The sequence below is a fragment of the Mya arenaria genome, chromosome 5 (genome assembly GCF_026914265.1).
Source record: "Mya arenaria isolate MELC-2E11 chromosome 5, ASM2691426v1".
Lineage (NCBI taxonomy): Eukaryota > Metazoa > Mollusca > Bivalvia > Myida > Myidae > Mya > Mya arenaria.
Window position 1 is genome coordinate 12,833,602 of NC_069126.1, and position 17,789 is coordinate 12,851,390.

At 33.3% G+C, this 17,789-nt stretch overlaps 1 protein-coding gene across 1 annotated transcript; it reads left to right on the top strand.

Moving 5' to 3' along the window:
- Positions 1–6,281: 6,281 nt before the first annotated feature.
- LOC128236067 (uncharacterized) lies at positions 6,282–12,396 on the top strand. Its single transcript, XM_052950887.1, has 5 exons — positions 6,282–6,577; positions 6,825–6,944; positions 10,118–10,238; positions 10,901–10,980; positions 11,832–12,396. Exons 1-5 carry the CDS (start codon positions 6,376–6,378, stop codon positions 11,957–11,959), a joined length of 651 nt encoding a protein of 216 aa, XP_052806847.1. The 5' UTR covers positions 6,282–6,375; the 3' UTR covers positions 11,960–12,396.
- Positions 12,397–17,789: the final 5,393 nt, after the last annotated feature.

Consider the following 17,789-nt stretch of genomic DNA (forward strand, 5'->3'; position numbering starts at 1 on the left):
TTGTTTACGTATACATGCTACTTTGCTTGATATGTATATACTTTGTGCTTACTGTTTGAAGCAAGTGTTGTTTACGTATACATGTTACTTTGCTTGATATGTATATACTTTGTGCTTACTGTTTGAAGCAAGTGTTGTTTACGTATACATGCTACTTTGCTTGATATGTATATACTTTGTACTTACTGTTAAGTGTTGTTTACGTATACATGTTACTTTGCTTGATCGGTATATACTTTGTACTTACTGTTAAGTGTTGTTTACGTATACATGTTACTTTGCTTGATATGTATATACTTTGTACTTACTGTTAAGTGTTGTTTACGTATACATGTTACTTTGCCTGATCTGTATATACTTTGTACTTACTGTTAAGTGTTGTTTACGTATACATGCTACTTTGCTTGATATGTATACACTTTGTACTTACTGTTAAGTGTTGTTTACGTATACATCTTACTTTGCTTGATCTGTATATACTTTGTACTTACTGTTAAGTGTTGTTTACGTATACATGTTACTTTGCTTGATATGTATATACTTTGTGCTTACTGTTTGAAGCAAGTGTTGTTTACGTATAGATGTTACTTTGCTTGATCTGTATATACTTTGTGCTTACTGTTAAGTGTTGTTTACGTATACATGTTACTTTGCTTGATATGTATATACTTTGTGCTTACTGTTTGAAGCAAGTGTTGTTTACGTATACATCTTACTTTGCTTGATCTGTATATACTTTGTACTTACTGTTAAGTGTTGTTTACGTATACATGTTACTTTGCTTGATATGTATATACTTTGTTCTTACTGTTAAGTGTTGTTTACGTATACATGTTACTTTGCTTGATATGTATATACTTTGTACTTACTGTTAAGTGTTGTTTACGTATACATGTTACTTTGCTTGATCTGTATATACTTTGTACTTACTGTTAAGTGTTGTTTACGTATACATGTTACTTTGCTTGATCTGTATATACTTTGTACTTACTGTTAAGTGTTGTTTACGTATACATGTTACTTTGCTTGATCTGTATATACTTTGTACTTACTGTTAAGTGTTGTTTACGTATACATGTTACTTTGCTTGATCGGTATATACTTTGTACTTACTGTTAAGTGTTGTTTACGTATACATGTTACTTTGCCTGATCGGTATATACTTTGTACTTACTGTTAAGTGTTGTTTACGTATACATGCTACTTTGCTTGATATGTATACACTTTGTACTTACTGTTAAGTGTTGTTTACGTATACATGTTACTTTGCTTGATATGTATATACTTTGTTCTTACTGTTAAGAGTTGTTTACGTATACATGTTACTTTGCTTGATCTGTATATACTTTGTTCTTACTGTTAAGTGTTGTTGACGTATACATGTTACTTTGCTTGAAATGTATATACTTTGTACTTACTGTTAAGTGTTGTTTACGTATACATGTTACTTTGCTTGATATGTATATACTTTGTACTTACAGTTAAGTGTTGTTTACGTATACATGTTACTTTGCTTGATATGTATATACTTTGTACTTACTGTTTGAAGCAAGTGTTGTTTTCGTATACATGCTGCTTTGCTTGATCTGTATATACTTTGTGCTTACTGTTTGAAGCAAGTGTTGTTTACGTATACATGTTACTTTGCTTGAAATGTATATACTTTGTACTTACTGTTAAGTGTTATTTACGTATACATGTTACTTTGCTTGATATGTATATACTTTGTACTTACTGTTTGAAGCAAGTGTTGTTTACGTAAACATCTTACTTTGCTTGATATGTATATACTTTGTACTTACTGTTAAGTGTTGTTTACGTATACATGTTACTTTGCTTGATATGTATATACTTTATACTTACTGTTTGAAGCAAGTGCTGTTTACGTATACATCTTACTTTGCTTGATCTGTATATACTTTGTACTTACTGTTAAGTGTTGTTTACGTATACATCTTACTTTGCTTGATATGTATATACTTTGTTCTTACTGTTAAGTGTTGTTTACGTATACATGTTACTTTGCTTGATATGTATATACTTTGTACTGACTGTTAAGTGTTGTTTACGTATACATGTTACTTTGTTTGATATGTATATACTTTGTACTTACTGTTAAGTGTTGTTTACGTATATATGTTACTTTGCTTGATCTGTATATCCTTTGTACTTACTGTTAAGTGTTGTTTACGTATACATCTTACTTTGCTTGATCTGTATATACTTTGTTCTTACTGTTAAGTGTTGTTTACGTATACATGTTACTTTGCTTGATATGTATATACTTTGTACTTACTGTTAAGTGTTGTTTACGTATACATCTTACTTTGCTTGATCTGTATATACTTTGTACTTACTGTTAAGTGTTGTTTACGTATACATGCTACTTTGCTTGATCTGTATATACTTTGTACTTACTGTTAAGTGTTGTTTACGTATACATGTTACTTTGCTTGATCTGTATATACTTTGTACTTACTGTTAAGTGTTGTTTACGTATACATGTTACTTTGCTTGATCTGTATATACTTTGTACTTACTGTTAAGTGTTGTTTACGTATACATGTTACTTTGCTTGATATGTATATACTTTGTGCTTACTGTTTGAAGCAAGTGTTGTTTACGTATACATATTACTTTGCTTGATCTGTATATACTTTGTGCTTACTGTTAAGTGTTGTTTACGTATACATGTTACTTTGCTTGATATGTATATACTTTGTGCTTACTGTTTGAAGCAAGTGTTGTTTACGTATACATCTTACTTTGCTTGATCTGTATATACTTTGTACTTACTGTTAAGTGTTGTTTACGTATACATGTTACTTTGCTTGATATGTATATACGTTGTTCTTACTGTTAAGTGTTGTTTACGTATACATCTTACTTTGCTTGATATGTATATACTTTGTACTTACTGTTAAGTGTTGTTTACGTATACATGTTACTTTGCTTGATCTGTATATACTTTGTACTTACTGTTAAGTGTTGTTTACGTATACATCTTACTTTGCTTGATATGTATATACTATGTACTTACTGTTAAGTATTGTTTACGTATACATCTTACTTTGCTTGATATGTATATACTTTGTACTTACTGTTATGTAATGTTTACGTATACATCTTACTTTGCTTGATATGTATATACTTTGTGCTTACTGTTTGAAGCAAGTGTTGTTTACGTATACATCTTACTTTGCTTGATCTGTATATACTTTGTACTTACTGTTAAGTGTTGTTTACGTATACATGTTACTTTGCTTGATATGTATATACTTTGTTCTTACTGTTAAGTGTTGTTTATGTATACATGTTACTTTGCTTGATATGTATATACTTTGTACTTACTGTTAAGTGTTGTTTACGTATACATGTTACTTTGCTTGATATGTATATACTTTGTGCTTACTGTTTGAAGCAAGTGTTGTTTACGTATACATGTTACTTTGCTTGATATGTATATACTTTGTACTTACTGTTAAGTGTTGTTTACGTATACATGTTACTTTGCTTGATCGGTATATACTTTGTACTTACTGTTAAGTGTTGTTTACGTATACATGTTACTTTGCTTGATCGGTATATACTTTGTACTTACTGTTAAGTGTTGTTTACGTATACATGTTACTTTGCTTGATATGTATATACTTTGTACTTACTGTTAAGTGTTGTTTACGTATACATGTTACTTTGCCTGATCGGTATATACTTTGTACTTACTGTTAAGTGTTGTTTACGTATACATGCTACTTTGCTTGATATGTATACACTTTGTACTTACTGTTAAGTGTTGTTTACGTATACATGTTACTTTGCTTGATATGTATATACTTTGTACTTACTGTTAAGAGTTGTTTACGTATACATGTTACTTTGCTTGATCTGTATATACTTTGTTCTTACTGTTAAGTGTTGTTGACGTATACATGTTACTTTGCTTGAAATGTATATACTTTGTACTTACTGTTAAGTGTTGTTTACGTATACATGTTACTTTGCCTGATCTGTATATACTTTGTACTTACAGTTAAGTGTTGTTTACTTATACATGTTACTTTGCTTGATATGTATATACTTTGTGCTTACTGTTTGAAGCAAGTGTTGTTTACGTATACATGCTACTTTGCTTGATCTGTATATACTTTGTGCTTACTGTTTGAAGCAAGTGTTGTTTACGTATACATGTTACTTTGCTTGATATGTATATACTTTGTACTTACTGTTAAGTGTTATTTACGTATACATGTTACTTTGCTTGATATGTATATACTTTGTACTTACTGTTAAGTGTTGTCTACGTATACATGTTACTTTGCTTGATATGTATATACTTTGTACTTACTGTTTGAAGCAAGTGTTGTTTACGTAAACATCTTACTTTGCTTGATATGTATATACTTTGTACTTACTGTTAAGTGTTGTTTACGTATACATGTTACTTTGCTTGATATGTATATACTTTATACTTACTGTTTGAAGCAAGTGCTGTTTACGTATACATCTTACTTTGCTTGATCTGTATATACTTTGTACTTACTGTTAAGTGTTGTTTACGTATACATCTTACTTTGCTTGATATGTATATACTTTGTACTTACTGTTAAGTGTTGTTTACGTATACATCTTACTTTGCTTGATATGTATATACTTTGTACTGACTGTTAAGTGTTGTTTACGTATACATGTTACTTTGCTTGATATGTATATACTTTATACTTACTGTTTGAAGCAAGTGCTGTTTACGTATACATCTTACTTTGCTTGATCTGTATATACTTTGTACTTACTGTTAAGTGTTGTTTACGTATACATCTTACTTTGCTTGATATGTATATACTTTGTTCTTACTGTTAAGTGTTGTTTACGTATACATCTTACTTTGCTTGATATGTATATACTTTGTACTGACTGTTAAGTGTTGTTTACGTATACATGTTACTTTGTTTGATATGTATATACTTTGTACTTACTGTTAAGTGTTGTTTACGTATACATGTTACTTTGCTTGATATGTATATACTTTGTACTTACTGTTAAGTGTTGTTTACGTATACATGTTACTTTGCTTGATCTGTATATACTTTGTACTTACTGTTAAGTGTTGTTTACGTATACATGTTACTTTGCTTGATATGTATACACTTTGTACTTACTGTTAAGTGTTGTTTACGTATACATGTTACTTTGCTTGATATGTATACACTTTGTATTTACTGTTTGAATAAATGAAATGCCCATGAAAAAAACAACAACAAAAAAACAAAAACAAAAAATAAACACTAGCACCCATCTAAGAATAGAAAGGGTTCCGATCTGTCACCATAATCAATATCACATGACGGCGTTCAAATTTTGAAATTTATACTTTTTTATGATGTATTCTTACTTTCGGATTTGAAACATTCATTATTTTTTTAGAATTAAAGCATAAAGATAAGAAGGCCGTAAATGAAATAAAATTAACGTCTAAAAGGGTAACTGTTAATGTACGATATATATTGGCCGGTTGAAGTGAAACCAATCCAAACTGTTCACGTCTGATGTTAAACGTTATTTTTGTGTTTTTTTGTAGGTTTGGGGCGGAACAAAGGTCACGATCATTTAATGCCTTAAAAACAATAAAAATGCTAAGATCATTTGCAAAACGTTGTATAATAATGCAATATGGAAACCGCTCGGACAGTACAGCAGCCAATGATCGTAATTCATTGTAATAGCTTTAAAAATATTTATTGTATAAGTATAAGTACATTTACTAAATACATACATGACATACATGATAGCTAGGGATTGAGGAGATAGCTTAGAGCTTATAATAAGTTGTATACCTCTCTCCTCTAATTTTATTAAAGGGTACAATGAGACAAACCAAAGATTAAGAACAAGAAAAACATCATCTACAGCACATATATAACATAAATAAACAAACGTGTATTTCTTGTTTTGCTTAAGTGTTGATTTACCGTCCTTTATGTGTTCCCGTATACACACCATGAACAAAAGCTGAAATGCGGATTTTTAACCGGTCTTAGATTGCTCACACTTCATACACTTAACAAGCATCATTAATTAAAAATAAAACAAAACCTATTATTGTTATAGAAACAGCTCAGACCTGCTTTGTTTTTTTCGGATTTCGAGTGCCGTATTAACACTTCACGTAATTAGATACACGTTAGAACTGTTTCAAGTGTAGGGGCTAGAATTTTGTCGATAAAACCCTTGCGTAATACTTAGAACCGGAAAATTCCTGCTTGACTAAATTCCGACTATTATAAAATTGCCTGACCTCTTTTGAAAACATATAAACCAGAAATTACTTTTTACTGTCGCAGACACCACCATCAAACCAATCTTTAAAATATTGAAAAAATGGACGTAAAGATTTTTGTATTCCTTTTCTGTTTGGTCCTAGGAGTGATGGGTCGACCAAAGTCTAGACAACCGAAAACTTGTTCGACAGAGATAATATCAATGCGGACCCAACTGAAACTGTCCAATCAGAAAATAGACGGACTGGACAAAAAACTGGACACAATTCTGAAAGTGCTGGAGGACATGGACCAGAATGTTGGTAAGTCTCGATGTTTGGGGTTTACTGAATGCATGAATGATGTTCATATCGAATGATTGTACGATACTGTCTCTGTTTGAACTAGCATTAGTGTGGCAGTAACAATTTTACGTAATCGTCATACATTGTGTGATGTTTAGTACGACGAAATTTGACAGGGAAGATGTCGATGTCGAACTATTAAGGGTGTTCTTGGTAACACACGCACATTACACGTAATGTATATTTTTCACGTGTTATTTTACAGTACACGATTCGATGTGCAGCCAAGTGATGTGTAGCGGCTACGGGAATTGCAGCCTTGGGGAAGACATGGACGGGTATATCTGTGTCTGTGAGGAGGGCCACACTGGAGAACACTGTGAAGGTATGATCATATTTCTTCAGTTAGTTAGCTTGTTCGTTGAAGACGATAATTGGTTGTTTCATTGATCGTTATCTATTTCACCGAAAGAAGAAGTGAAATATATTGCTATCTTACACTGAAACTTTTTTCTTCTTATTATATGCAAAAATGGGGTAAACAGTCATAAAATCGCACTTTTTTAGAAAAAAACAACGCACCAATTGGTATGCACACGTGTCATTTCTGATATGACGTTGTTGAAATCGTGTCCCAGCCCTGTGCCCACTGTTTGACTCGGAACTGAGAGCGGGCTTACATTTTAAAACAGTGAAAAATATCAATTTAGTATTTTCGACGTATCAAAAGTGAATAATCAATTTTATTTCACAGATAAATCTCTTTAAATCTCCGAAACATATAAAATAAACTTTGATCACAACTGCAAAACCGATAAAGGTATTTACATAATACATACAAGGATGCATGACGTTCACGACAATAAGTATGCATGTTATAATTCTGACTGAAATATTGCTAAATTTACGCCTTCTGATTGACTGAGAAAAAAGAACGAGAATCCAATTTCGTATAATATTTCTGCAGAAATTAGCCATGAATGGTATATTCTTTTACTAAATAACAACTTGAAGGTCTAGGAACTGGCTTTGCTTATCCCAATATTGATAAGATTTAATCTTAAAGTTTGTATATTTTTGAGGCATGACCAAACTGTTTCATTTATTAATAACAAGAATAGGCACTTCCAAAACATATGAATGCCTTTTGGTAGCGAAAAGACCTCATTTATAGCGAATGTAATATTGTCATGAGAGAGTAATGTGACAATCTAAGAAAGCTGCACTCTCACAGATTGACCATTTTAAAAACTTTTTTATTTGTTGTCTTGGAAAGTGCCAATTTTTGCGTAAATATCTGCAAACCAATGATAAAAGATTGCTGACAAAATATCAGATCGTAGATTTTTATATTTCCGTTCGAAAATTAATGTTTTATGGCTTAAACCGTTATTAACAGTTTAAGAAAAATGAATAAAACATCATTTTTGTACTTTAATATAAAAATCTGTGATCTGATTTTTTGTCAGCAGTCGTATATAACTGGTTTCTATGGATTTTCGCAAAAATTGGCTCGTTTCAAGACAAAAAAATGTTGTCAAAACGTTCAATCTGTGAGAGTGCAGCTTTAAAGGTTCTTAGACAGATGACTTAAAGTTATATTTTTATGACTAAGACAGGCTCGTTCACTACGCGCACTCCGCCCATTCTTAATCATTTAAATGTTACTTCATGTCGACTTACGTTGAAAAAAATATCAATGTGATTGTCATCTATGTTTGCTCCAAGGGTGGTATTCAATATTTAACTGATGTTAATCTTATGGTTAGCCTCATTGACTTCATTTAAACGATTGGTGAATTATTTATATCATGAAATCCATAGGGGATATTATGGTAGGACGCTTGTCTTGTGACCTGTACCACTCGACGTGATGCTGGTCACCAGAAAATCGTTTTATCGTAATATTCCATTTATTATATACCTGCCTATTTAAATATTCCTTTTTATTTTTCGGTTTCAATTTGATTTAAATCTACCGCCATCTGTCATATGCGCGTATGAATTCGAATGTGTTACGTAGTTTTGTGTAATGAAGTCAAGAGAGGCTACTACAACGAAACGAAGTCAGAAAGTACAGAATTCACTTTATTGAGCAAAATAAGAAAACAATATTTTATGTTTTAGCAAAATGAAAAACATGGTTATACGAACACAATTGTTAATTTTCACAGCACAAAAAACAACAACAAAAAAACGGTACGAGTATACACTAATCGTCATTTCATGTAGACGTAAATCGGTCATTTTTAACAAAGTAAATATTCGTGGGATTTTTTGACGATCATAATATGCAGAATTGAGGGAGGTTAGTGAGTCAATCGCTATTTCTATCGATGACGCGAATTCCCCTTCTTCTTTGTTTTGGCGAACTGCTCAGATTTATGATCATATGCATGGATAATGCAACAATTTATGAACTTCGAAATGGCAAACGACTAGTTCTCTGAAGAAGCTGTCTAGATAGATTAGAAGTGTTCTCTGCTTCGTGCTTATCCCCATGGTTCTTTGAAGAACCAGATTCCTGAATATTGACATGCTTCTGGAGCGTGAGTGCAGTTAGATAATTTTATGTACAACAATGTATTTACAAGTTGACAGGTTTTACTAGTTTCTTGGTCTCGTTATTTTTAGCAACGCGAAAGTATGTCCGACATTACACGCGGTACTCGCATGATACGGAATCAGAAAACGACAGTATCATGAAACGGATTTTTCAATACGGCGTGCTGTTTTTTTACTGTTGGATATGGAAAAGGAATTTGATAGGCATATATTAAGATTAAATATATCGTTCTTAGATCCAATTAAAGCTGCACTCTCACAGGTATACCATTTTTACAACTTTTTTATTTTTTGTCTTAGAGAGAGCAAATGTTTGCGTAAATATCTGAAAACCAATGATATAAGATTGCTGACAAAATATCAGATCGTAGATCTTCATATTTCCGTTCGAAAATTAATGTTTTATGGCTTAAACCGTTACTAACGGTTTAAGAAAAATGAATAAAACATCAATTTTATAACTGAAATATAAAATATCTGTGGTCTCATTTTTTGTCAGCAGTCTGACATAACTGGTTTCTATGGATTTTCGCAAAAAAATAGCTCGTTCCAAGACAAAAAATAAAAAAAAGTTGTCAAAACGTTCAATCTGTGAGAGTGCAGCTGTAAGACCAATATTGAAAACCAGCCCATATCTTCCCTTTGTAATACACCAAAAGGTGCATACATGCAGAAGGTAGTAACAAGATGCTAAGGCAATGATTTCACAAAATACTCGATAAATAACATATTTGTGGAAGCAAAGTGTAAACTTTAAATGGAAATGGTGAGATAGTTTAGTGGTATAGCTAGCTCCTTGTCTTTTATCAAAGACATCGTCGGGTTGGTTCCATGGATGGAACTTTCTTATGGCCTAACAAAGTTTCAAAACGAGAACCCGCACTTGTTTCCGCCTTAAAATAAATACAATAAGTGCGATTCTTTAAAGTATATAACTTTTATGAAACCACATAACAATACTTTACCTAATCACTTAGCGTTTCACATCACCAGTATCTGGACCGTGTAGCATGGCCTGGATGGAGTTTAGCATGTCACCACCAATGCCAGGATTGGAGGAGCCACGCTGTGACGAGGAAGGCTTCTTTATCCCTGTCCAGTTCCGGGGCTCACAGTAAGTAAATGCTAAACATTTTTTAATGATCGATTCCGTGTCGTCGACTTCGATTTTTAACTACATACAGAGTCCAGCGCTAGGAGGACGTAGCTCTTTTTCTTTTATATGAAGATACGACTGTTCTTCGCTGAATCATCGATACACTTTCGAATGACACTAACAGTTTTCCTCTCGACCATAGTTTTAAACTTATTTATTTTACAACGATTGTGAAACAAGCTTTTGCAACTTAAATTAATCACTCTCGTTGGCACGATGTTGCGCGAGAGTGTAATCTTTGTTGTGCTGGAAACCGGAATATCCGTAGGAAACCCATTTGTCGACTTGGTGACCACAAACCACACTCATATGCGCCCAGGCCAGAAATCGAACCCGGGTCGCCAAGGTCAGAAGTGAGTGCAATAACCATTGCGCTAACCGGACAACCATAGGTTCGACCATAGTTTTAAATAAAACCACGGTCCGAGCAAGGAAACAGCAAATTTATGTATCTAACCCTTTTACCTACGCGTACATATTGTTATCACATCACATTGTCAGGTATTATTCGAAAGAGCATGGCTCGTTGATATCGAAAAAGCTAACTTAATGACCAATACAATATTTGTGTTCATACATGGTTTAAATGGTTGTTCATTTCGAAGGATTTTCCATTCCAGGGCAATTTGCGTGGACAGAAACGGTGAATGGTTAGGCTTTGGCGTCCCGAGATGGTTGGCTAAGCCGAACATGTTATGTGGTAATCTACTGTACTCAATGCACTTCTGAAAACCTTTCCTATATTTTAAAATGACACTCTTATTCAAATTCAATAAAAAAACACATGTATAACAAATATAATTGTTGAGCGATAAACCTTTAACCACTTAAACAATGCATTTATGGAAAATATAAAAAAATGGCAAAAATATTAAATGATTGTTGAATGCTTTAAGAATTACTGTGATTAACTATCGTCTCATAAGGTAGAAATGCTGTTTTCTGCACATTTCTTCACCCTTTTTGGTATGTTAAAACAATTGGATTAATTGTGGTAAATCTTATTTGGGAGTCAGAGCTTTAAATAGTTGATAAAAGGCCTTCACACAGAAGTGTAAATCTAGATAATAATAAACGCAAATTGATATGATAACTGTTTTCTTTTAAATTATATAAAATATTCCTTAAAAAGGATTTAGACTGTTGCCTGGGGCCTTATTACAGAAAGATCATACCTCTCAATTTATTATAATTGAAACTTGAATCCTTACATATTATTTGTTTATGAAATATTTCAAGAGTTATCACTTTTTATCACTCTAATGTTCCTTAAATGTGACGATTGTCTACTTTAACGGTAAGGAAGGCCGAAAATTCCTTCAATGTTGAGCCATATATGATAAATAAACGTTAAAAGCGAACGTTCATCTTTAATGTCGGAAAGTATCGTCTGCAGACAAGATATCAACTTCGGCGTTTTGCCGAAACAATCGAGGAGGGCAACATGATCAGTTCGTGTGCCATCACCCAGTTTAACTTTTGTTTACAGATAGTGACTTTGGGAATATATTGCACAATATCTTTAATATTGTTAATACATGTGTATTTCAGACTGTGCTCTCGAGGGGCGAAGCGACTGCGCCCAGGACGGATCCTATCCTATGTACGATGGCGACTACGATCACATGGATAGCAGCGACGAACGCGAGGACTACTATGGTGGAATTGGATTCTACTAAAGGCATATATATATCTTCCCCTGGGCTACTGTATTGATTGTGTGGTCGGTGGGGATTTATTTCTGAATCTGAAGGCACATATATCTTTCCTTGAACTGTGATTCTCTATCTAAAAACGACTAAATCGCCTCCATAGAATCGGTCAAAGACAAAGTGTATCTATAGCGTTTGATAGTATAACCATTATGGGTACAGTACAGGTTGTTGTATAACTTTATTTTTGCTTTAACGGAATGCATTTTAATAGACACTTGTATTGAATTCAAAGATAGACGGTATGATGGATACAATCTGTTGGATCAATTACAAATGAAAAAGATAAGACCATAGTCTTAGACCACATTGTATATATATGTGATTACGAATAAAAAAAATATAGCCGGTGAATGATGATTATTGATTTGACATTTAGAAAAGAATAAAAACAAAAACATGAATGGCCTTCAACAAATTCTGTGTTCTGTGTTATTAAAAAAGGTAGCAACAGAAACTCACACTTCTATATCCAGACAATAATACCTTCGCCCGCATTAAATACGAGAATAATTCTGTACGGACAAAAGGAAAGAAGCAATTGGTTTATGCATTATTGAGGAAGGGGTAGGTATTTTGTTATTTCCCTGCGTCTTTTTCTAATGGTTTAATGCATGTGATGTCTTGCATAAAACGCTCCTTTCAATTCATCTCAAGGCACTAACGTACAGATTGCTGTCTCCCTCACAACGTTGGTCTAGTTTAAACCTATTTTAGTCAACATATATATCAAACATTGTATGTCATAATATTATATATATATATATATGACTTCACTCGAGTTTCGTCACTGATGGTTTCGCGGTATTTTCGTTATGATGTTAACATTGCCAGGTGAATGACCTACTTAGCATTTATGTTAAATTACTTTTCTACCATCAGTCATAATAATTATTTTGAAAAATTATTGACTAAATGAACGGTATTTGTATGGCCGTTACCGTAAGAACTAAGTTATTGGGCAAGGCTGTATCAATTATTATTTTTTTCAGTAGAGTAGCCAAAGCCTATGATAATAACTCTGATATAAATAATCTCAAAAGGTCACATCAAGCTATTACATTCCATAATTGCAAAGAGCAACACTATCATCAAAGCTATCAATCTCATAGCTGTTACGAGAATGATTTCAGTAATGATAGAAGTTGTGTAACTACAAACATTGATATATAAACTAGCTTTATTGTTCTCTTAATAAAGAATCATTTGTATGATTCTAAATAACAGTATTTAACGGGAAGTTTTGCACAAACAACAACAACAATGTCCTACCATTTCATTCACATTTACCTCTGAGTAAAAGTTATACCACACCAGTAGCAGGTTTGAAAATGAACGTAATTTGAGAAGTAATACTTGTGACGAATACAAATGTGAAAGCAAGGGTTAATTGATGAAATCACGATCTATTTGATCGATCAGATAACAATGAGTAAACTACAACTCAACACCATTCTGGAGGCATGTTACCATGTGTATAAAAACATTATACAAACAGAAGCGTGGTACTTTAGTTTGTCAGTTTTGGACTTTACGGTTCACATGAATATGGTGTAAATGAGGACTACTTCATGAGGCCTGAGACATTTTAGTTCAGCTAATAGGGACAAGTACAGTTTGTTCAATTTTGTCCATATAGCGCGCATGCAACCCAAAAGAAAAAAGAAGAAAGAGTAGCAAATTTCCCGACGATTCTAGAGCGTCATGTATATAAATGTCGTAGCTTCCTTGAAAGTGATATGAAGACATTAGTCCGATTATTTAAAATCATATGTTGTGGGCAAATACTATGATAACATATGAAGTTCTTTTGAACTCTGAAATTTGTTTAAGGAATGAATTGCGGGCTTGATGTCGTTATCGGGGTATGAACGCAATTGGGCTGGTCAAAGTGTGTAGAGTCCGAAGGACTCCACACGTACTTTGACAAGCCCAATTGCGTTCATATCCCAGATAATGACATCAACCCTGCAATTCATTCCTTATATTTACACCAATAGTTCATTATTTAATTCAAGAATTGTTAAAATAATACTTTAATTCATTTAAAAAACTTCAGTAATCCTTTCTTACCCACTCTGTAAATAGAACGACCGGACTGTAACTGGAAACATTCTTTTCAAATGACGTCACAATAACGCGGGAAAAGATCAACCACTTGAAATCACTTTTAAACGTAACATTGAAACACTTATGGCAGCAATACATTTAAAATATAATAAATTAACACTTTCTAAAATGTTGATTTATATTTTACGGGACCTGCTGACACAATACAAACAATAACAAGATCAATAGTTTGCAGGTATATTGTTATGCGACGAATCGCGATCCGAACATATCCGAAGATGTTGCGTTCATCGATTGATAAAAGCAATTGCCGAAAGACAGTTCATTTAAGGAATGGAAGTTGAGGTGTAAATATAAATTGACCACAAGTCAAGCGTTCTGGTTCTGATTGAACGCAGATAGGCTATTCACTTGCTTATATTATATGCATACAAACGCTCGCACGCATGCATGCATATTGATATGGAGTTTCATTTGAAATTGACATGTATAACATTAAAATTAAAAACGAAAATATCTTATATTCAGAGCAAACACATGCCTAAGATATAAAATCAAATTTTGCGTCGGCCTCTCAAAATGGACACCAATAATGTTTTTTCCCAGACAGGGTAAACTCTCTGTTAAAATCCGCTTTAGTGTGAAAGGGTATGACATCCTGTAACCGCCCCCCTCCCCCGAAAAATGATAACACTTTTTGATATAATTCACCAACCCAATCAAGAATAATACTCCCTGTGATAATAAACTTTAGATTACAAGGGTATGACATCCGGTGTCCCCCAGAAAAGGGATAAAACTCTCATATTTAATTGACTTTAGAGTGCAAGGGTATTACATGCGGTGCCCTCCCATCAAATATAAAATTCCCGGCGATAATCATCTTTAGAGAACAAGGTATGAAAACCGGTGTCTTCACCAGAAAAAGGATAAAACTCTTTGATATAATACACTTTAGAGTATAAGCGTATGCCAAGCGGTGTCCTCCCAAAAAGGAGAAAACTCCCTGCGATAAGAAAACGTTAGAGTGCAAGGGTTGTGATATACGTGGCGTAACTGTCAACCAATTGAGGGAACATACTCCGGTATCTAGGGCGAATTCAAGGTTGGGATAAACCTACAGATATGAGTTGGAGACATGTGCTGTTAAGTTATAGTTAGATTACATGAAGTTGAATCGTAATGATTTGGAATGAGCGGAGAGAGTTAAGCGATCGTAACGATTTTATTTCAGGTATTTTAACTGGTTTTGAATGCAACCTCATTTGCTGACACACCGTCAACACAAAATCTGACACAGGGATGTGTGGCAGTAGGCGGACTTATAAGAAATTGGAAAAGTTTTAATACTTTATTGTTATGCCTATAAATAAATGAATGCCAATCAGCAACTGCATCGGCTCAAAGTGTAGGTTGTATTTTAAGTACAAGTTTGAGACATTTGTGGTGGCCTTAAATCAATAAGCACAATTCTGGTATCATAAAAGGTGGAAAACACAAGTGTAAGAATTTTGACTACGATTAGTTGAGCTCTTACAAAGTGTCACATCGTGGAAAATGGTGACGCTTTTCGATAGTTTTTTTCTTATTTATCACGATTTGTCCAGTTCTGATCAAAAACACATATATTAATAGTAAATCGGTCTTAAAATATAATCGATAGTTGACATATTCCTACAAGCCATACATTGATCGACAAGCGAATAATAAACGAATTATAAACCCCACAATGATACTTCAAATTAGGTGACACATATGAAAAATAAACTGTATGAACATGATTGAAGCATTTAAGATTGATTTACATATTATTAACATATATTATACTAAGTAAAATATAACTTTGCGCAATTTTCTTTAAAAACTACAGTCAAGTTGATTTGAATCGCCAAATTGACCGTCCTATGTTCTAACTGGTTATCCATACGAAATCCTGTCGTAATTTTACTGGACCAGTCTTAACGAGTTTAACTGCAATGAAACCACATGCTTTGAAGGAAGACATACCCAAATGTTGTGTACTTCACTAAATACATTTTCTGTGTAATAACACCTAGACATAATAACGGTTACCATTTTCTTAACATTCACATCTAAATGTTTGAGGATGAAACCGTAGAAGTATGTCAGGTTTATAATTTTAACCCCTTTATCCAAAATAGTTCGAACTTGAACTTGAACTTGATGCAAAATAGTATAACAACAATGTTTTATGGACGTGACAGAAGTTTGACATTCAAGTTACAGGATTATATATTTACGTTTTAGTAAAAACTAAATGAACTTCATGCAAAATGGGAGCAACATTCAGGTATGAATCGAAGAACGATCGCATTAAAATGTATCTCAAAATAATTTTGATATACCTTAATTGCCGATGCATATAAAGCACAAACTTTTAACTGATACACCTTTCAAATTAGCCATTCAAACTCCCATTAAATGGATTTGTTTATGTGATCATACTCATAAGAGTTCGTGGTATGAAACATAATGACCGAATACACATAACGCCTTTTGTTAATGCTTCTTGCGGTTTATATTTTTTTGCTTTGAAAGAAAAACAGCGTTTTCAACATTTGAAGAAATCCATTAGGAAAAAAAACAACAACAATTATACAACCTTACGTTCTCACACAATTGTACTTGTTTCTCTAAAAGAACTGTACCAAACTTTCCCCTTGTATTATTCTTAGGCATATAACAAAAATAAAAACAATATTTAGTTCATCGCAATAACGCAATACGTTTTACCCCATTGACACCGGAAGTAGATACTTCACTCGTCGCGAATTCATTCGTTCGTTTGATATAGTTTTTGGTGCTCTCTCGGTGAAGTATATTGAAATAGTACACAGAAACGACCAATTTTTAATTATCCTTTACACCAACCTATTTGAAGCAATTGTCGAGAAGCCGCTAAGTATTTCGGTCTCCGACCTCACATCTAGTAAGAGTTTAAGTTAAATCACTAACCTGTATATTTTACTTAAGTCACTACATAATTTTCTGTATCTCGGGGAAATGAAATAAATCTATAAACTCAAACGGTTAACAATGAATCGTAAATGAATACTTCGTAGCGGCAATAAATGTTATGGGTTTGTCAGAAACACTCTTTTGCTCTATGCCATTATCGTATTTAAAGTTCGTGGGCAACCCGGGAAAACACTTCGCGAGCCCGAAAATGACGTTATTTAACCTCCTGGCCGAAAATAAAAGTATGAATCAGTTGCAGTCATCTAAAAAATGCAAGATTTAGAAAAAAATGCGCAAATGTAATCAAGGTAGAAATTGCAAGTATATGGGTTTTTTTTAAATTCGTTTAATCGAATCGGATATAGAAGAACTGGTGAAATACTCGACACTGAAAACTACATTCAACTTGATCGTTACGGGGGTAGTAGCGTTTTAGTCTGGGCGGGTATATGTCAACTGGAAAAACTGAGCTCCATACCATTACTGGGAATCTCAATGCAATGCGATATTGTAATGCAATGGTCGAGCCGGTGGTGATACCATTTCTGCGTGCAGGTCACTCAATGCTGTTCTAGTAAGACAATTCCCGTCAACAAACTGCTACACACAGGATGTGCTTCACAGGAACAGCGTAGCCATTTTCGAATGGCTTGCCATATCTCAAGACCTTTCAACCATTCAACAAATAAGGGACTACAAACGGGCGGAAGGTTAGAGATGGTTATGATATTGACGACGTACGTGACAT